The sequence below is a fragment of the Sylvia atricapilla genome, chromosome Z, assembly GCF_009819655.1.
Source record: "Sylvia atricapilla isolate bSylAtr1 chromosome Z, bSylAtr1.pri, whole genome shotgun sequence".
Classification (NCBI taxonomy): domain Eukaryota; kingdom Metazoa; phylum Chordata; class Aves; order Passeriformes; family Sylviidae; genus Sylvia; species Sylvia atricapilla.
The window spans coordinates 11,700,048-11,721,882 of NC_089174.1; the positions used below are offsets into that span (position 1 = coordinate 11,700,048).

At 37.6% G+C, this 21,835-nt stretch overlaps 1 protein-coding gene across 14 annotated transcripts in view; it reads right to left on the reverse strand.

Moving 5' to 3' along the window:
- The window catches only part of SSBP2 (single stranded DNA binding protein 2), a 135,567-nt gene that overhangs the window by 12,645 nt on the left and 101,087 nt on the right, over positions 1–21,835 (reverse strand). For 2 of the 14 annotated variants that reach the window (XM_066339385.1, XM_066339390.1), the window contains 12 exons: positions 19,838–19,897; positions 18,090–18,156; positions 17,830–17,900; positions 15,675–15,766; positions 11,517–11,565; positions 10,497–10,532; positions 8,655–8,709; positions 7,067–7,137; positions 6,266–6,344; positions 5,110–5,138; positions 2,263–2,361; positions 135–245 (listed from right to left, as the gene is read on the reverse strand). In XM_066339385.1, coding sequence (XP_066195482.1) covers positions 150–245; positions 2,263–2,361; positions 5,110–5,138; positions 6,266–6,344; positions 7,067–7,137; positions 8,655–8,709; positions 10,497–10,532; positions 11,517–11,565; positions 15,675–15,766; positions 17,830–17,900; positions 18,090–18,156; positions 19,838–19,897 — 804 coding nt within the window. In that variant the 3' untranslated portion in view covers positions 135–149. Of the gene's footprint in view, positions 1–134; positions 246–2,262; positions 2,362–5,109; positions 5,139–6,265; positions 6,345–7,066; positions 7,138–8,654; positions 8,710–10,496; positions 10,533–11,516; positions 11,566–15,674; positions 15,767–17,829; positions 17,901–18,089; positions 18,157–19,837; positions 19,898–21,835 lie in introns of those variants that run through there. The other 12 variants (XM_066339388.1, XM_066339392.1, XM_066339389.1 and 9 more) reach the window with 9 other exon arrangements.

Here is a 21,835-nt window from a genome sequence, read left to right on the forward strand (position 1 = left end):
AGAGCTCCTTGAGCTCCATCCTAAATTTGTGCTGCAGCCTCTGTTGGGGCTATAGTTGACTTTGTGTCCCCAGAACTTCTGTCGGGCTTCTCTCATGAAAAATAAAGATGCTGCTGACAAAGGCAACTCACCTTAGGGCTGTTCTGGTGCTACCTGGGTGTTGTGATGAACCAACATCTCACTGAAGCTTTCCACACCCCTTCCTGCCCAGCGCCAGCTAATGGGGAATTTACCTGGGCAGGTGCCTAGCTAGAAGTAGACCGGCTGCATTCAAGGGTAGCTGAACCACACAAGATTTTGGGGAGTTTTTGATTACTTTACAGGAAGAAAGGAACAAAAGTATGTATGACTGTGATTAAATTAATGTTTTGGTCTGTATTATTTTGTGATACTTCACAATTTTAGGGGACAAGCTGAATCAGGGACCAGTGGTCATTCTCCTTTATGTGAACCAAAATCCAATCAACACATCACACTTATAGCAGTGACACAAATTGAACTGCAGTCTTTACCCAAGCTACAGCTACGCTCAGGTTAGCAGTTAGCAGATTAAAGTAATCAATGGGACACCACAGTGCCTAGGAGAAATGCACATCTGTACACCTAATTTGGTTTTAAATTGAAAACTGTGGAATGCAAAAGCACTTGATTTGCTCTAACATCCTTTAAGTAGAGGAAAATGTTCAAATACAAGAAGATCAGCATTTTGAAAATTGACAGAAGAAAAAGGAAAGACAAATTTGCCTGTGCAAAACCACATGTGCCCTAAACATCCTGCCAAGTCTTGAGTTCCAAGCTGGCCATTTCCCAGTGTCCAAGCATATAGAAAAAGTATTTTAGATGGGTCTTCCCTGTCACGTAAATTACACAAGTCTGACTACCAGCTCCAAAGCTTAAAGCAAAGTACCCACTCAGGTCTTTTCCTGTATCTGAGCCAAGGTATCTGGGGAATCACTTTGAGAAAGGAATCAAAGATTGGTCTCAAGGTGTTTAGGATTTTCAGCTTGTTATTAGGCCCTGCATTGCTACCTACCCCTAACCAAAATTCCTGGTGAACTGAACAGCAAATCTCCCTGAGGAAGGACTTCATGATACCACCTGTTCTGAGCAGCCAAGTAGCAAACCATGGATCAGAAAGCAAAGCAGCTCTCAACTATGATGAAACAACCTATGTTACAGAGGGAGTAGTTCCTGGGAGCAGACAGGGACATCCTTGGCATGTGTCACTCCTGCCTTGCAGGCACACATCTCAAAAAAAACCTTGAGAAATCTAAGTCCCTGGCTCTTCCAGGCAGCAATAACATCTAGAACTCAGGAGGTGTCTGAGAACACTGATTTTCTCCAGAGTACCACAGATATTGTCTTGTTCCCATGGTCCTGCTTCAGTGACCCACCTGCCCTCAGCACAGCAGAGCGTGCCAGACTGTGAGCCAAGGGCTGCCAGGAACAGGGACCACATTTCATGGAGGTTCTGTGCTTACTGCCATTTTGGCAGATATTAAACATTGCTCCTTTTAGGTTGTATATGACAGTTTTCTTCAACACTGCATACAACCTGAATGTGTGCCCACCAACAGCTAACTGGCAGAAACTCTTCCTTTTTTAACTAGCTGAAAAAGAAAACCTCCTAAAACTCCTCAAAATCTGATTCCCAGGAAATTTTCCATGGAACTCAACTATGCTATGATCTAACAGAAGCTGTTTGCTGAGCTGCAGGTCACTGGTAGCACAGGTAATAAGGTTACACTCCTATTTAGGGACCTAGACATGGACTTAGAAATCCAGCTTCAGGCACATGAATATGACAATACCAGTGTCTTACTCTGTAAAATATTTATACCACATTTTACTGCTTTGAGCATTCCATATTAACAAAAAAAACCCCAAACCCAAAAACACCCCATATAATTTGCCCCTCAATGAATAGTAGTGGCCTTTTATGGGTGTAACAGCACACTGACCTTTACAACATGCAATCTACTGGTGCTCTCATCACATACTTCAGGGTAAACCCTGCTCTTTCATTGATCTCCTGGTCCAGAGAGTTTTCTGCAGTAAATCTATGCCTCCCAGCTATCCTAGTTTCAGCTCTCTTTTGCACAGCAATTTTTATTAAAATCAATCCTGTACTTTCAGATACTTTTAAAAAACATGCAAGATATAGTGCTCCACTACAAAATTTGTAAATTTTCTTTTTCTAAGCAAAAGGCCAGATACAGGTTCACCTTTGCAATCCAATAACCCAGGTAATTAAATACTTACACTCTCACTCTGGAAAGGGTTTAGGAAGTTTCCACCCATCTCACTGTCATCCCTGGGAGTGCCAGGCTGGTTGCTCATGCTCATGTTACTGGGAGAGTTCTGTTAAATAAGATTGCAAAATATGATTCAGTGTTAAAGGTTTTGGTTCATTTCCCAGCCTCACTAGCTGTGCCCAGGGCCTGCTCCATCCACACAAAACTTGGTGCACTCAGGTGCACTGTGCAGGGCAGTGGGCCTCTCAAGGATGAAAAATCAGCCCCAGCAGGGTTCTGCATTATTCAGTCACTAATTTCAGTCTGTTAAGTAATGTTCTCTTCTCTTAAGCAAGGATTATTTACCTGTGCCTCATTTTCAGGCTATACCCAGCATCTGCTTCTGCTGAAGTCAAGAAAAGCTAGAAAAGGCTGCAGCAGGTATATGAGGAAGCTCTATCACCATATTAAATCATGTGGTAGAATGCAGTCATGTCTGTGAACCTGAAATATGTGAGTTATGGGTATGTACTTAAAGATAGACAAAGGATGTACTTAAAGGCAGGATGGATCAGGTCTGAAAAGACCTTTGCATAGGCCTGTGCCTGAGGGCTGCTCCTCATGGTCACAATTTACTGAAATAGTAACAACCTAAAGCCTTCCAAAAATTAATTGTTACTCTTTTTCTTACAGAAGTGCACAGTGACCTCTGCAACTTCAGAAGGAAAATGGGTGAAACAAGGTAATTGCCACAGAAATTATTGTCTATCATGGTTATTGTACACACTACCATTAGTCAGGTGCTGTTACAAAGCTGCTTTGCAGTACCCTGCCATGCCTGGACCATGGGCAATCCCTTTCCATCATTATTACATCTCCTACTAAGAAGACTCATGGTGGAAAAAGAGTAGTCAGGGAAAGGGAAGAGGGAAACCTCATAACAAAATTCTTACATCTATCACAGTTTTTTTTCTTGGCTTTTTTTAACTCAGAAAAATGGAATGCATTATAAATATAAATACCAAACTAGCTATGTACATGACATGAAAGCAGAAATTCTTTACTAGCATCTGAAATGCAGGTCAGAGAGTTGGGTCAAAAGCCCTGCCTTAGCCCTTCTGCTTTCCTCAATCTAATTCACTACTTCCAAAACTGTGACCCTCAGGGCGACTGGACAACACGTCCATCAAAGACAACTAAAAGATTAATGAGGTTATTGACATCAGTTAATCAAGTTTGCTCTCTAGTGAAGCTAGTGTACCAGATATTCAGGGACCCACAGCTCAGTTGTTGAACCTCTTGCCTTGGCTCTGCCACTGCTGCTGTACCTTCAGCAAGCATTAATCCAGGGGAGCTCACTGCTTGTGTAACACAGGAGGTCAGGCTACACAGTCACATTACTCCCTCTGGCCTTAACATCCAGGAATATAAAGACCTTGTCACATTTATATTTTATGATGCTCCTACACTTTTGCTCGTTCCTAGGGGATTTCCCACTATTTTACCTTGCTCTGTGTGGAACTAAGCCTTGACATTCCAGCACTGCTGCAGCATGCCAACCCCAAGGGGCCAAATTCCTGAAAAAAATCCCATTATAGTGGCTCCCTCAGGCTACTTTTGTGGTCACTTGGGGTCCAGCACTATAGCTCCAACTGGAGTTTTCCAAAGCAAGAGTCCCCCTGATGTCTGCTCAAATTCCATGGGCATTGCAATAAATGCAGGTTATTAATGCTTACTTAACATGCATAATTTCAGTTCATTTTCTGCCCTCATCTGAACTGACTTCATAAAAAACTTTATATTCTGCCATTCAGCCAATTTAGTCAAAATCTTTTCTAGAAAGCTATTAATTCTGTGTGCTGATTCTGCCAGTACTGGATCCATTTCTTAAGGACAACAGTCTTACAGGCAAAACTAATAGTATTTTTTTACTTATTTAAAAAACACAGATTAAATGTGATTTCCATGAGTTATTCATGCAGGTTAACATATTTCAAGACTTCCAGGTAAATTGTTTAAGACCCAAGTTTTCTGAGCTGCTGATACCTGTATCAGCACATACTGAACAGCTATAAGTGGAATACTGACTTTAAAAATTATCCCATGAGAATGGAAATGTTTTGGCTTTTTTTGCCTTAAAAAATGTTGCAGTTTGCAGAAAATACTGAAGAAAAAACATAGACTTTGATTAAAAATGTGCTGTATGCTGGTCATCTTCAGGAGGGATTTATTGATTCCTTCACTGCAAACCCATCACAGCACAACTGAGGCAATGTGGTCCTTTCCATGTATCACTTTATGTCATGCAGAGTCTGAAAATGTTATAAAACTTAAGAACACAGGGTCCTGTTTATTTATTCCCCTTTAGCAATACCACATCAGCTCAGTTCCTAAGTTAATGACGATCATATCCATAGCACTTTATTTTTACAGAAATTATGCATTCAAGTATTATTTTTGTAGATGCAAAATTCCTGCAGATTAAACTCACATCCTTTTCCGGCTATTTAACGGCTATGATATCAAAACACTGCTTCTTCTGAAACTACTTCTTAATCCATTTTTTGGAAATTTATTCTGAGGACTAAGGTATTAACATTACCTTACATAGTTGACAAACCAAATCCTGCAACACCCTAAGGAGGTTGTCCCAAGTTTACATTTGACTAGAACTGATTATTAGAACTGCTTTCATTTATTTTAAGAATATCAAAGATGACAACATGATCAATCAGATTATGAACTGGAGGTAATTATATATAATATAGATATGATATAATAAAGGCGCATAACAAAAAGATTTATAACATTGACAAGGGAAATGAGTTTAGAGTGAAAAACTCTAAAAATTCCAAATATTTAATTATATACTCACTTTGGAAATACTGTCCATGTCTCCTGAGCCTGAAATTAAAACAGACAATTGCTCAGCTGGTTTTGAGCTGAAGCTAATCCAATAGATTTTTCATACAAAATACATAGTGCAACATCAACATTTTAAAAATAACCAACTTAGTAAAAGTTTACAGTAGGTACAGAATAATCCACTCAATCAATCTGAGGCTCCATCAACTTTTGCTGCACTACATGTACTGAATATTTCTTAGAAGAAAACAGATGATCCTGATGAGCAGACTAATGGAAACTAAATAAAATTAAATATTATGAGTGCAAGACTACTGAAAACTAAATGAGGGTTTTTTTCACATGCTGTGGCTCTCATATCAGGTAAAACAGAGGATAAAGAAAATGCAATTTTAGGATGGATGAATGAAGAAAAGTATTTTTTTTCGCAGCAAAAGACACAATATATTTTCAGGGAAGAAAAGTTTAGGAAGAGTACTGAGTACAAAACTAGAAGAGTATCACAGCAGAACAATGAAAAGAAACGGCACTGCGGGAGAAGACTGAAGCAGCTGTTTCATACAGCTAGGCAAATTAGGGCAAATTAGGAATACAATTTCTCTAAAAACATCAGATACTGTTATCAGGAGTTATTTTGTCATGGCCCAAAAAGACAAATTACATGCTAGATACATGTAAAATCCTCCCATAATGGTTGCAATTCAATTTTTCATTTTAGCTAAGAAGAAAAAATTCTCAGGCTGTAGAAAGTGACATAGAAAGGTGTGGCTGCCTCTCACACAGATTTTCATTGATTTGAATGTAATGTGCATCATTAATAGTTAAACCAAGTACCCATTTTAGGATTGTAATAGGTAAAGAAAGGCTGTGTCCCTATATAAAGCAATCTAAAATTTCAGGGACATGCTTTCCTAAAAAAAGGCAATTCTCTTTAGGAGAGAGATGCCCATGCTGAATAGTCATTGTTCACAATAAGTCTGCTCACTGAGCTTCAATGACTTTTTTTTCATTGCCACAGCCTCTTCAAATCATTCTCTTTATTTTACTGATGTATACACAACTTTTTCCATACATTTTGACAAACTCATCCACAGGACTCCAAGAATTAGTCACAGAAAATAGCACTGCCAGTGAAAATCCACCACATTGGTAATATTTACTGTTACCTAATGATCCATTCATATGATGTGAGTCCATTCCACCCAGTCCACTCATGGGTCCATCTGAGCCTGGCCCCAGTGGAAACTACAAAAGGAGCAGGCATTAAAAACTGTACAATTATTTTTCACATAATCTAATAAAGATATTCCTCAGGAGAACCGAAAAAAAAGTAAGGACAAATCCTCAGCTCTGAATGAGAAGACACTCTCAAGTCCCATTTGGATCTTTAAGAGAAAGGTTCTTATGAAGACTGAAAACTAGTATCTTTTGCAATTCATATAATTTCATGATTTGTTGAGACTATCATCTCTGTAGGCTGGAATCTAACACATAATTTATTATTTACTTCAGTGGTTTTTTGTATGACTTTGCAGACTGCTGCTGGCAACTCAGCTGTATCCCCACTGAAGTTATAGGCAACTTTGATAATTCTCTTAAATCCATCAGTGATTAATTAACAGCTTTCAACCTCCACCTGATCTATCCTAAATTGGAAAGCTCCTTATCATCTTCACAACTTCAGCAGTTTCTGTCCAATTACATAATTAACCTTAAATTTAGCTCTTCACACATTTAAAAGACATTATATTATAGTCAAACAATCTGCAATTTACTGCATAATGACTTAGCAGATTTACATATTTTTTTTCAATTTCTACTGTTGTTTTTGTTTCAAGAGGCTATAACTGAAGAGCCACCCATAAAAATGGAAAGCTCAGCAATAATGATGGCTGCTGGAGACTCACTGTTTAGATAAACAAAAGGCTGCACTACTCAAAGAAAGATGTAAGTAGATTCATATTTACATTAGGTCTGTTGGGCCCAGGTGGCACAGCGTTCATTAAAGTGTACATGTTGTCTCCAGAGTTGGTTGAATCTGTAATAAGAGATTATTTTAAGTGCTAAAATACACTTTTCAATAACATTACTCATCTCACACATTTCCTGTCATTTTGTTCATATTATTATTGTGCCTCAATCCTATACACAGTGGCAATATAATGGCGGATTTTATTCCCTTTCCATCCATTGCTGCCACACAACAGGGCTATGAAAAGAAATAATTGCCATGGCCCCAAGTGACTATTTCTGGGCTCTAGTTTTATGCATGACTGTTAAAAGATTTATAAATCACCAAGAATCTGTAACTATTTAATTCCTAAAACGCTGCTTCCTAGAGTTCTAAATTTCTTCACTCATCCTCAATGTTATCCATAGAATAGGAGTTTGTTTCTTATCAATACTTCCTGTAATTTATTTTCCATCTGTAATAAATGATACAAAGCTCCTCCTTACACAGACTGAGAGTTAGTTTTTTACTCTCATCCCTGACAAGTCCATATTATTTTGGATCTAAGTCTTCAGTGGAATGTTGTGCAAAGATCCTACACTCCTGAGGGAGGCTTTAGCTGATGTACCTTCATGGTATAGCCTCGTGCAATGCTTGTTAAAAAACAAAAACCCAAAGTGACAAAAACTGAAAGGAATGAATGACCTGACAAAGTCTGTATACATCCCTAACAGGACAATGTAATTAAAAAAAAAAGTATTGGCAACTCTGGAAAATCAGTATCTGCACAGAGAATAGAAAGAGCTCAGCATTCTGTACCCAGACCTTCCACAAGGCCATTCCATAGCCAGTGGTCTTCTATGTACAACAGGAAGACAAATCAAGGGTTTTGTATACTAATTAATATTTCCAAGATTATTTTCTAAGCATTAATCCAAGCAAATAATTCCATTATATACAGAGCACTATGTATCACTAGAACATTCAAAGATGGTGTCTGAGAAAAGCAGGGAACAGAAAAGCTTTTAGTCTAAAGTAAAATTTGCCTATATTTTTAATATTCAGTGAGGCAAAATTTCTTTATCCACCAGATCCTTTTGCAACAAACACCCCTGGATGTTCCCAAGTTCTGCTGGCTCATGTCAGAACACATCCCAGGGGATGGCTGGGCTGTGGAATCTTTGAGTGTTGGTCTCAAAGATGAGATGAATACCTTGGCAAAACTCAAAGGTTGCCAATTTCTAAGTGTTTTCATGCTTTGGAAAACAGAACTTCAAAGTACTTCCATCTTAGCTTGCCTTTTCTTGTTTATTCATTTTTGAGGGGCTTTGTTTGTTTTGGTTTTTATTTTCATTTTTATTTATTTAAATGCCTGAAATTGTATGCAATGAAGTTATCATATTGGTCCAGTAAGTTTTGATGGCTAGTTAGGAAACTTCCCTACCCTCCTGTGCTGGAGAGGTCAGCAAGCAAGGAAAAAAAACCTGATACAAAAAATATAGACCAAATAATTTAGTTATCTGATTTATTATTAAAAAAAAAAAAATCTGTGTACTTCCTAAAATCCCTGATAATTTATTTTTTTTCCAAGTATATTTCAGTACCTGCAGGACTAGGCATGATAGGTGTTCCTGGTGGCCCTCCACCTCCTGGAGGACCCTGGGGAGAATAAAAAATTGTCAGTTAGCATGAATTAAAAGGTTAGAAAATTTCCATGTCACAAATCTGATCAAGACTAAGAAACACAAAATGCTCTGGCTGTCAAACAAGAGTTTTACGATTCTTTAGGATTTCTCCAGGAATTTTATTCTAATCACCCAAATCATGTACTAAGAACAGAAACATAACATCTTGCTTTCTATGTTTGTTGAACCCCTTCAGGTAACACGAAAAACTACCAACTTCCACTTTGGTAAAAATGCCTACATCAATTAAAGTAAAAAAATATTGACTTTCCATACTAAAACATACATAGACTGCTACTAATAATTATTATTTTCATTGCCATATGACTATTACTGTACTTTATCTCTTTTTTTATCATTTAAAATAGCAGATATTCTGCTTCAGTCAGGGACATCTTTTCAGTGGCAGTGATTACACAGGTCTGGTGGTTCTGTCTGCTTACAGGATATCTATCCCTATACTTTTTACTTATAAATTTTTATCTATAAACTTATATCCACATTTTATCCATACCCATACAATTCCCTAGGCATCACAGGCTCTCCATATACTTTTTATCCATATGCCTGTATACTTGATTTTTTTAAGGGCCCTCTGCATATTTTTTCAACAACACATCAAAAGATGTAGGAATAACTAATGGATGATTTATGAGAAAAGTTACCTGTCTTCATTAACTTTTGAATCTCATTTCAAATTTTGCTCTGTGTTTTTTCTTCTCTAAGAGAGTTTCTTGGTATCAACTATTTTCACTCTGAGAATATAACTTTATTTATGTATGAAGAATATATATTTGTATATTTATACACATTATAGAAGCTTATATATTAGTAGATAAGTTTATGTATTAGTATATATTAATATATCATATTTAGATTAATCTTATTAAGTTCTCAAAGCAAATAATTTCAGACTACAAATCTTTTCAGGAAAAATCTTCTTTTAGGAGTTCTCAAGCCCATCCCTCATCCCCAAACACTTGCTGTCCATGAAGTCAAATATTCCCAAAATGTCTTTAAATTCTTCAACAATAGAATAAGCCAAACCCACAAAATCTTCTCCAAAGAGAAAGAGTTCTTTAAAATTCTGCATTGAAAGAACAGATTTGGAGACAGCAAATCTTGGCTGTTTCCACTAAGCTGTGACAAAATGCGGCCTATAGTTACGGACACTTGGAAGAACCACAACCTTTTCTGCAGCTAATTGTCTAAATAAAAGACAAAATAAATTGCTTTTAATTATATAATCCTCCCTCATCACCCTATGACACCAGCCTTGTGCATACGACAAAAACAGACTAAACAATCTGCCTTAGAAGAGCTCCTTAGATATACAAATAACCTCAGTGCAACAGCAACAACAATAAAATAAACAAAGTTAATCTCTACTGACAGAGATAAAATTCAGCACTACACATAAACACTTTTTTCCTGGATAAATTCAGAAACTCTCACACAACATTGTTTTTCTGAGAATGCCAAGGGGTTTTTTGTCCTTCATTATGGTAGACAATACATTGTATTAGGTATAGGAAAGTTTTCTGAAGTAAAGCAGCACTAAGGGCAATTTGGAGCAGGCTGACAATGATGAACATTCTGGAGATGAAAACCCATATCTGCATAGAGGTGGCTGGGAAACCTCAATGCAGGCCAGATGTTCAGCTCCCAGCCAGCACATGAGGGCTTCCCATAACATCTGAGCTGTTGTTTCTCTGCCTAAATGAGATGTGATGTCCAATAAACACACACAAAGGCACTCACCACATAGTTCCCAGGAGATGCTGAGGAATAAGGTATCTGTAACATCAATAGAAAAAACAGTGATTTTCTCTGTGCTGGGATGGGCTCCAGGCAGCTGCAGGTGAGTGCTCATTCAATTAGAGTAACTAAAGACAGCTAAAATCATGGGGAGAAAATACCTCTGCTGTCAAAATAAAAACCTCTTTTCAACATTTTAAAAATATTGACTATAAAAATATTAAAGTATTAAAATGTTAAGGTATAAGATTATTAATGCAATGTAGTTTATAAGGGTTATGAACTCAAGCAACACATACTTGCATTTCAGTCAGCAGGACTTCAGAGGCAGCCAAATATGAACTGATTTTGTGTGTTCTTAGAGATACCCACTTTTGATTACAATCTTGACCAAAAAAGGAAAATAACCTACCACATCTTTTACTTTAGAAGATTTTGGTATTTATTTCCACTTTTTATTTATGTTTTTTTTTAAGGACAGTGTCCTGGAGAAATCCTGTGAATAATCTGTTTTCCTTTTCTGTTACTCCCTTTGCTGTTATTCTCTCCAAAGGAACACAGGCTAGTGCTGTTGTGGGAGCAGCAACTGTACTGAGAACCCCAAATTTCTCTATAGACAACTTGTCAGATCTATTATTGAACCTGCCAATTGATTTCAGGGATTGCAAAATAACTCTCAGTTTAAAAATATCCATTTTCATTGAGTATATGCAATAGAAAATTGAAGAAGAATTTCACTAATAATATTAAAAAGCCAAAAGTGAGAAAACCAAGAAAAACTGATTAGCAGAGCAAGCCAGACCCACCTTACCCATCTGTATCTGCAAAAATTGGACATTTTTAAACTAATGATACATGATCCTGAATGAAAATGAAGATTTTCTGCCTTCTGGAGAAATACCAGACACTGCTGTTCATGTAGGATCCCAGGATAACCTTTATGTTATAGCAGTGCCAGGCCTGGCATGAAGATACTTCCCTAAATACAAGAAGATGTCAAATATATTTGTAATATTTACTTACAGAATTGGCATTGGTTGGGTTTGGCCAAGGTCTACCACCCCCAGGACCCCTGAAACAGAAGAGGAATGATGAGACACAGAACCATCCTCTGAACACCTCTGAGCAAAAAAGTCTGAATAACCAGTTCCAGAGGAAGGAAACTGCTTTTTTCAATCTAGAGTGTGTTTACAAACCATAACTACACCAACTTAAAATGCAAGAGCAGAATTTTTATCATTGCACTGCTATTCAATCATTTAGTGAGTTGATTAATTTATTTACTATTCAGAAAATAAATTTCAGTAATAAAATAAATAAATGTTCAGTCATAAAACTAGTAGTCTTGCTCACATAATTAAGCACATGCCTGAAGTACTGAGGATGCATTCATTTGTTGTGCATCTAGAATACTGCAGTAGAGTCAGGTTTCATTAATAAAAGTTGTGCAGTTAGCTAATAAATGTTTTGGGAACACCTAATTTACAAAAGAATAAGCCATACAAAATATGTTGCAATGATCCCTACACGGTGATGAGGATGATGATGATGACCATGATGACGGTGTTCATGATGATAACAAAAACCATGATTATAAATTTCATGTATTGAACCCAGAAAACCCTCAGATGGTTTTTCTCACAACTTTTGCTGTTATTTTAAGTTTCTCACTCTCAGCTAAACCCAGAAAAATAGTTGGAGGGTGAGGCTTCATCTCTTAACAATCCAGAAGGAACTTAGACACACCAGAGGTAAAATCTCCATGTTACAATGTCTCAAACCCATAATTATTTCTGGGAGCATCAAGAACTCCAGCTTGTTTATAAACAAGACTGAATCACTTTTTGAAGGCCCTGACAATGGAGAGGCAGAGCAGATGACAAAACTTTCACATTTTCAATGGCATTTTGGCCTCATTAGCTGTAGAAAAGCAACATTAACCACTGCAGCTCACCAGGCATGGGAGAGAGACCAAAACACAGAGAAAGAAGCACCCTTTATTAATGAGTTCTGAAAGTTTTTCAAGTCTGGCAAAAAAACCCCAAAACTATTAAATGCATACATTGCCTGAGGGATTTAATATTGAATCTTATTTTTTTATTACATAGTTGATGAAGCTACAAAAAAACTCTCTCTCAAAAAAAAAAAATCAACAGAAATTTTATTTATTTCCACTGTCTTTATTGTTGGAATGCTGGAAATCCAGAATGTTGGTATGGTCTTTTCTGCTTTATTCAATGAAAGACTGAGCAAGGAAATGCTCCTCAGGTCAAATATTTGCAATTTCTCCTATACTGATGATCATATAGTAAAATACTAACTGGTGTTTTTTTTTTTTTTTTTTTTTTTTTTTTTTTTTTTCTTGTTGTTCTTTTCCTTATTTTTTATTGGTTTATTGGATCATCTCCTTCAGAAAAATCAGGAATATTTGTAAAAACACCTAAAAGTCTGTTTTCACCCCAAACCCTTGCAACTCATTTCTGTGACATGTGCCGACTCAGAGACACAACTGGGTTAAGCCACAGGAATATGGAAACTCAGAAATTTACACTGAGACATGGGAACTCACCTTTCATCTAAAAAGCTGTTGAAATTTTCAGACTTATTGGACAGCTTTCAGCATAGACTAAGAAATTATTGCAGCAGATTATGCTGCAATGCCACATAGATTTTGTGGAGCCAAATGCTGATAAAACACACATAAAAATCCCCAAACTGCATTTTTTTCCAATTCCATGCAGGCAGGTCTTTTGTCTTTTACTAAACATTTATTCTGGAAGCACCAACAAGGTCATAAAACATAACCATACAAGTACCCATTCCAAAATCCTTCACAAAGTATCTGTTACTATGATCAATTCTTTTAGCTGCAATTTTTTAGAGTTTGTCCTGTAAGTGTCACCCTTGGCTTGAAAAATTAAAGTCTGAAATTTAAGTTTTCCAAGAGGGAAAAATATTCCATCAGAAAATGAAACATCTAGACTCAAGTATGTGAATTGAAGCTAAAAGACAAAATCACACCTTTTTCTTTTTTTTTTTTTTTTTTTTTATAAATCTGAGGCATGACTGAGATATTCTTAGTGCTTGAGACAGCACTGCAGGTCACACAGGATGTTAAAAATCACCAGTGAAATGTAACACTGCTCCCTGGAATTTGTCTTTTTGTTCCAAAAACTGGCAGAGACATGAAATCTTCCTAAAAATGGCTATGTCAGGTTCCAACTGAAAAACTTACAGCTAAAATGAAGTTATTCTTTTGAAGAACATGGGTTGGGCATCAGCTGTGTCCAACAGAAATCTGATGGTGTTATTGATGACAAAGCAAGGAATTACCCAGCAGTGCAGCATTTGTGGATTGCATGGACTGAAATGCTGCTTTATGAGCCCTCAGGCTACCATTTCTGACCACAAAGAACACTTTCTCATCCAGAAAACTTGTAACATTTTATTTGGCAGATAGTCTGCTCTTAACCAAAGCAGCTTCACTTCGCACTTTCCAAGGAGGAAAAGCTGGATTTTAAATGGCAGCTGTTTCTGTGGAGCACTCATTTTTGTACTTGACACTGCCAAAAATCCAAGAAAACGAAGAACAGAACACTGGAAAATTGAAAGAAAACACTCAGGTATGAAGGGACATCCTTATGTACAGCTGAAATGTGATTTCTCCAGCTGACCCACACTGCTGCTTCCTGCACTGGAATAAAGGGTGAGGGGAACACAAGGAGCACATTTGGATCCATCCTCTCCCACAGCCTCCAGGCCAGCCCTCCAGGCCTCACTACAATTTCAGAGACAGCAGTAAATTTAAAGTAGGAAAATACCCCCATGTCCTGAATATACAACTCAAAGAATCTCAACTCAGATCAACCCTTTGATAAAATGTGTTTATAAAAAGCAGCAATATTAGTACTTCAATTCATCTTCTCTCTTTCTGGTAGGTTGGCAGGTGGCCAGGAAATTTTTTTGTCATCCAGGAAACTATTTTCTTATTTTTCCTGTGCAAACTCTCATTTATGTGAATAAATAGTTTCAAAATACATATCTATCTCAATTTTACTTCTGGAAAGTTAATTTCCTATTTTTTTTAATTCAGTCTTCTGCTGAGGAAAACCTCTACAGTGCTTATATCTGACTCACAATGAATTTCAAATGCCTAAATATTTTTTCCCACATCAATTTAATTGAAAAATATAAATGCCTACCATCAGGAAGGCTCCTAGAATTGTCTTAAATCCCCACATGTGATGTCTATGATAGAGCAACACACAACTTCAGATTTTAATTTATTTGCAAAGAATTCAATGTGTGTCTATTCAATGTGTGTCTCAAAATCCAAATCAATGAGAGGTATGGAGGATTTTTAAAATTGCATTATCTATTTCTGTACCTCTTTGACTTCTTCAGTGTGCTAACATTTTACTTGAAATGAAAATTATAATTTCTTATTTATTTTCTACAAAAACTAGAGTCAAAACAGGTACCTATGATATAATGAAAAAAGCATATAGAAATCTTTATTGATTTCTTAACGTTACAGCTGAAGGATTTCTGCACACTTAAAAGGGGGGTTGTCTTAAGGGATACAAGGTACAACACCCTGCCATGGCTATATCTATGTCTGGACTCAGATTATATCCATTTTTACCAGACAATTTCTCAGACCCAGAAATACACAGAAACACTGACAAAAATACTCTCATATCTGTAAAGGTCCTCTATCTGTTTAGACTGGAAATAAATGTAGTTATGGAAATAAAAACTGCAGTTGAGGAAGACTTTCAAATCAATTGTGTCTTTCTTTTTCTTATAAATAGTTCTAGACAAATGCTATTTTGCTACAATTAAGCACTGATTTATTTTGCAGAGAAAAACCATTCCTCACAAGATACTTAGTAAATAGAAATATAAATAGCATAATTTTTTAAAATGCATACAAGGATATATCAGTGATTATAACAACAAAATATTCCCAGTATATGAAGGTTGATCTGTGAAAGAAACTGAGTATTTGTACAGACTTGTTAGGACAGCCAAGGCTCCTGTAAGACTTTGAGTTCACTTCTTCAAACTGCATTTATTGGTCATCAAACCATGTTCTCTTTGTCTTATCTATTCCGATTGCTCCTTCTGCAATGCAATAATGGCATTTTCTAGGTACAGTAGGATTTATGTTGAGCTTACATGTTCATCCCAGGCATCCCCGGGCCACCTAAAGCGTTCAGAGGGGGTCTCATGGCACCTCCATAGTTCTGCAACGACAACCAAGGGTCAGACTACCACAAAACAAAAAAACAAAACCAAAGAGGAGGGGGAAAGAAAGGACAGCAGGTTAATGACATTCCTGTGCAACTGCTGCCAGGACAGGCCATGCCATTCATGCTTTCAGGATTCCCTGACTGTTGACTAAAAAAATGGGATCATTAACCCCAAGGAGAAACAATACCAACAACAGAAATTGGCTAAGAATGGTTAACATGGGTTCAGGGGGAATTATATTACTTACACATATTGAGCTCAAATTAATGGCCAGCAAGTGTCAGGTTTTATAATTAATTCAACTTCTAAACCAAGGCAATTCAGAATCAGAACCCCCTACTAAGATTCTGAGATATTAAATGGTTTTATTTCTACTTAGACTTCATTATGTTTGTATAAAATTAAACCACATGATATAACTTTTGTAATGTACCATTACATTTCTCTTTCCATTATTCAATTGTAATAAATCACAGAATCTCAAGATGGGACATTAAAGCCCATCCAGTGTCACCCCTGCCCTGGGCAGGGACACCTTCCACTATCCCAGGTCTGCAATAATGAAAATGAGGAGTATTTAATATGGTAATTAATGTCCTAGCAATGCTAACAAATTAAATTGCCAATGCCCATAAATTCTGAGTTTTTGCCCTGATACCATGATCAAAGTTTAGCTGCACCACTTATACAAAAAATAAATTACATCTATTTTTATTCAGTGGAATAGCAGAACAACCTATCTCACCTGACAATCTAACTTCCAACTGTAATTACTGCTAATTCTAAGCAGATGTACTCCTTTGCCCTAAATAACAGCGCTGCCATTAGGGCCACCCATAGAGGTGTCCTTTCAGAGCAACGATGTTCTCTGCAGAACCTGATGGCGGAGGTATTTGGTGATTCAATTACGGAGTCATTTGCGAATCTAAATTTTGTGGACTTTTATGTGTAAATTGGGATGTTGAGCACAAGAAAGAAGAAGCTTACGAAAACACTGGATCTTAAACGACAAAAATGCAAGAAATAACAAAAATGGAAAAATTATCCTTATAAAAAGTGGCATGAGATTTGCCTGCTGTGTGACTAATGATGCTGCATAAAGGATCAGCTCAATCTCATACGGCAGCACAGCAGAGTTGCTCTTTCTATCTCCAAAAGTGGTGAATACATTTCAGGGCCACATAATAAAAATAGCAAATATATTTAATAATGTTTTGTTGGTCACTCAGCAGATGTTGTGAAGAACTGCAGAACTGGTTTGTGGCAGGAAGACCCAAAATTGTACAGACAGTTGTGAACAGACTTGGAAGGGAAAGTTACTCAATCATTTAGAATTTAGTTGTTATTCAAACAAGAAGCCACCAGAGAGATTATTTGAAACAGCAAAGCAAAAATGCACAGTGTGGGCACAACAAGCACACTGTGAAACAAAACACTGGCAGCACCAGTAAGGAACACCACCACCCACATGCTGCTCACTGGCAGTGCTGACAAAACACAGAGGAGCCTCCTGGATTTATGTTCCAGGGGTTCACCAAGGACTGTTTGTCCCCCTGATTTGGAGCTCTGCTGGGACCAAGCCACAGAGATGCTCGAGGTGGACATGGGGACAAATGCCAATATGGACATCTCACTTTATACCAAAATCTTTGCTACACATGCAAAAATTTAGATCAACAGTGTATGAAAGAGAAACTTTACAGAATTTGGAGAGGTATTTTTGGTGAAGTTAGAGGGTATTAATCTTTTCCTCTAAAACAGCATAATCAGTGAGGAGGAGGAAGAAACACCCACTCCACTCCTGGTCTCCCTTGCCAGTGTCAGTCTTTGATTACAACATACGCTTTTCTAAAGAAAGCAAGTGAAAGGATTCCTCTTTTAATTCCAAATATTAATGAAAATGACAGATTTTTCATTTTGATTTTGTACAGCTGCAACTCAGAATGGATTCTTTTGGTAAAACAGGAAGTTTGTTTTTAAAGGGGATTATGAATATAACTCCTGGGTATCTTCAAACTACACAAAGACAGAATATAGACTATAGGCCTGTCACTAAGGAGAATCCATCTGTAGAAAATACCTGTGGTCCTAATGGCACCATTCCCCTTGGAGGAGTCATCCTCTGCATTGGCCCACCCATGTTTGGATGACCTGCAAATGCAATATAAAATACATTCTATTTATACGTGCAATACACAACTGATTAAACTATGCAAGACACAAGCACCTTCTACAGCTACTTTAAATGAATCATCTCTTTCTAATTAACAGAAATGCCTAAGGATTTGCAGTAAGGTGCCAGTTTGTGAGGACAGCACTGTGGAGAGGTCCCACACTCACCCTGCTGCCGTGTGGGGTCCATCCCGCTGGGCAGGAGGGGCTGACTCCCTGGGACACCTCCAAGGGCCTGAGGCACAGAAAACACAGCATAAAACCACTGAATACCTTGAAATTCATGTTAAAGGCACAACATACACTTTTCATTCCTAATTCCTGGATGTTTCCTCTGAGTCAAGAGATAATGTGCTTTTAAATCCCCATATTAATCTGCCCTCTGGGTTTACTGAATTAGGTTTAAAGCTCATTTTTACAGGATTTTACCTGTACCTGGGTCAAGTAGAAAAACATTTTTATGAATGGGTCTTTGCAGCTGATCCATGAGGTGCTATTTAGCATTTCAAAGCACCATCACATTTTCAGTAAAAAGTTATCCTGAGCAAGCAGAATTTCAGAATAGTTTGGGCTGGAAGGGACCTTAAAGCCCATCTCCTTCTAACCTCTGTGCCATGAACAGGGACTCCTTCCACAGTCCCAGGACCAAACTACCACTTAATCAAAATTTGGGCCTTAAAGCTGCACCTCAATAGTTTATTGCTTCCACACCCTGCCCATCCATGCCATATCTTGAGTAATGTCAGTGCTGCTAAAGCAGCAATTCGTGAACTTGACATGTGAATGTAGCAAGAACTGAAGTTCACTGGGATTATGTGATTATCTTCCACTCTGGATTGAAAATACCACAGTGTGCAGACCAAAACATTCCTGAAACCAAACCTGCAGGTTGACAGGTGGCACTTCCAGCCACTACATTCCACCTGCCAGGATTCACTGAGCTCAGGCTCAGAGGGTATGAAACACAAACACTTGGCTCAGGGGCTCAGACACCTCTGGCTAAGAGAGTATTGTGAAATGCAAAACTCAGTAATGCACTGAGTGACAGCACTAAAATGTTATCAAATATTAAGTGAAGTACTAATGGCACTGCACTGATGATCACTTCATTAAGGTTAATTAAGTCCCCCACTGCCCTGGTGAGAGATAGCCCTGGTACTGTAACTTAAATCTGATCCCAAACATCACCAGGTAAAGCAACACCTGGAGAAGTCTTTCCACCTGATACATCCAGCTCACTGAAATTTAGATTTCATTCTGGTAATAGTATGTCAGAAGTAAGGACAAATTTGTTGAAACTGTGTTACACAAATATAAAAATAGACAGAAATTAGGCTGGGGTATAGTGTGACAATAGAAAGGCTGTCCTGGAAGCCAAAGCTTATACCTATCCCATTTATACTTTCTACCTTTCCCAATATTGTAAATCACCTAGTTTTCACCTCAGAGCTCCACCAATGTTTTTCTGTCTGCTTGTCTTTAACTTTTCATTGGCTGACAACTATTTCTCCTTCTCTATCTGCACTATGGAGAACTTATAAACACAAATGTTCTCTACTTCCAGAACCCTCTTCTCACAGATGGGCCAAAAAAGTTCCCTGCTGACAAATAGCAGCTCATTACTCATCCTTTTTTTTTGCTGGCACTGTACATCCCTTGATGGAAATGAGACAAGATTGGGAATTCAGAGCTTTTAGAAAGCCCTCAGAGTGTCTGTAGGAGCCACAGAGCACTTCAAGAGACCTTCAAGAGGCCTTCATGTTTCTCACCAATAATCCACACATTTATTGTGAAATAATTATAATTTGTATGTCCAACCGAGATGGACAGAGACTGATGCATTTGACAGAGAACTGAGTAACACAGAGATGGAACCCTCACCCTGGGCAAGAAGAGCATCAGGGATCAAGTCCTACCTGGTTGGGTATTCTGAGAGGTGGCCTTGGACCTCCAGGGTACCGGGGGGACATGAAAGGCTGCAGGGAGAAAAAGAAACACTGCTGAATAATCCCACTCATCCTGTAAATGCCACCCCTGTGTCACTGCCATGCTCACACCTATCCAGCCTGAACACTCCCATGAAGAGCTTTGGACATTGTTCACAATGCTTAGCAGTATTACATAAATTCACAGATTTGCAGCCAATCCATCTATCAGGATAAACTATTTAACAATTTGTTTCAGCACTTGTAAATTCAGAATATAAAAAAAAAAAAAAACTTCCATTAATAGTGAAGAATAAATCATAATCAGACATCTGTACTTTCCACTGGAGAAGGGGCAAAGATGGGAACCTTGGAATAGAAAACAAAAGTGTTCCTGGGAGAGTTCAGAGATAAGGAAGATCAAAATAATTCACAAATACTTTTCCTTCAATTTTCATAATATGCTAATAAGCAACACAAAATTTAACCTGTGGGGGCAGAGATTCCCAGTTCACAATACAAATATTTAAAATTTTGCTGTTTTCAATCACCATGCCAATTCAGTGTGAACTCCTGCCATCTCTTCCTGCTGATGCATCGTATCTCCTCTCTCACACCTCAATCTATACCCAAATCTGGCACCCCATCCACACCTTAAGAGGTTCTGGTGGTTCTTGGCTACTCCTGAGCTACCTCACAGACCACAAACAAGGCCAGGCCCCCAGATAATTGAGTGGTACTGGTACTGGCAGCAAAAACATTTAACTTCTCTGCTCATTCCACTCCAAAATGTGGCAATAGTCTAGAAATCAAAAATTATGAGTGGCAAATATACAGGAAAAAGGCACAAATATCTGACTAAACAGAAGATGAAGAGGATGGCTTTGGCAAGCAGGAGTACCTAGAGCCTCAGAAGAAAATGAAGAGAGAAAAGTATGCTGTGACTGAGTACAGGGACAAAAAGACTATTAAGACTAGCAATAGCTAGCAGAGAAACTGCAATTATTTTACCAATAATTACTACTCAATTTTTTTTCTATGATCTTACATCAATAAATTAACGAAACCTTTCACGTCCTGGAATCAGATGAAATCTGAAATAATGTAACCTACATAAACACACACTCAAAGTAGAGTTAGAAAGCAATTTAAAGTACAGAGAATTTACAAACTGGAGAAGAAAGTTCAATAACAATTGTGAATAGATTAATAAAAAGATACTTGAAATTATGCGCTGTAGTAGAGGGAGGCTTCTTTGTGCTCTCTGATGGTAAGAAACTCCGATAAGAGAAAGCATCTGGTGAGGCCCTCATGAAACAGTAGAAGTGTCAGGAAATTAGAATTTCAAAAAATTTCCACAAAGGCCAACTGAGTGCAGCCACTCCAGTGAGGACCCTGGGTTTGACTTGTCTCCTCCAGCAAACAAAGCTCAACTTTGTTTACAGTTGTGCAGCTCAAAAAAGGAGAAATCTGAAGTGTCTCTCAATTCAGCCATGTCTTAAGAGCAGAACCAGCCTACCAATATTATGTAAAAAAAGATTTTAAAAAAATATTAAAAAACCTGCTCCTTCCAAGCTTACAAGGAATACGTAAATATTCATGTACCTATGTATTCCCCTTACATCCAGGTGGAACTGCAGTCAGCGACAAGCAGATTTCAAGTAGTTCTTACAGTTTTACTTACCACAAAAAATTTACCATTACAAACTTCAATATTTTCATTTTTGTGTCAGTGACTTGAACTTCTCCCTCTCCATTACCAATATATTGTTTGTCCACAAAAACATTCCACCAAGATGTTGCAAGACAACAAAGAAATTATATCCAACATTTTAATTAAAATCTATTAAATACTCCCAGCTTTTCATGACAGGGGAATTAGTTTTAAAGCCCCCACACACATTATTGAGCACCAGATTCTGGAAGACACGAACTCAAGCAGCAGAAATTTTGTGCCACATGCTTATTCACCAATTCTCTTGTAATTTC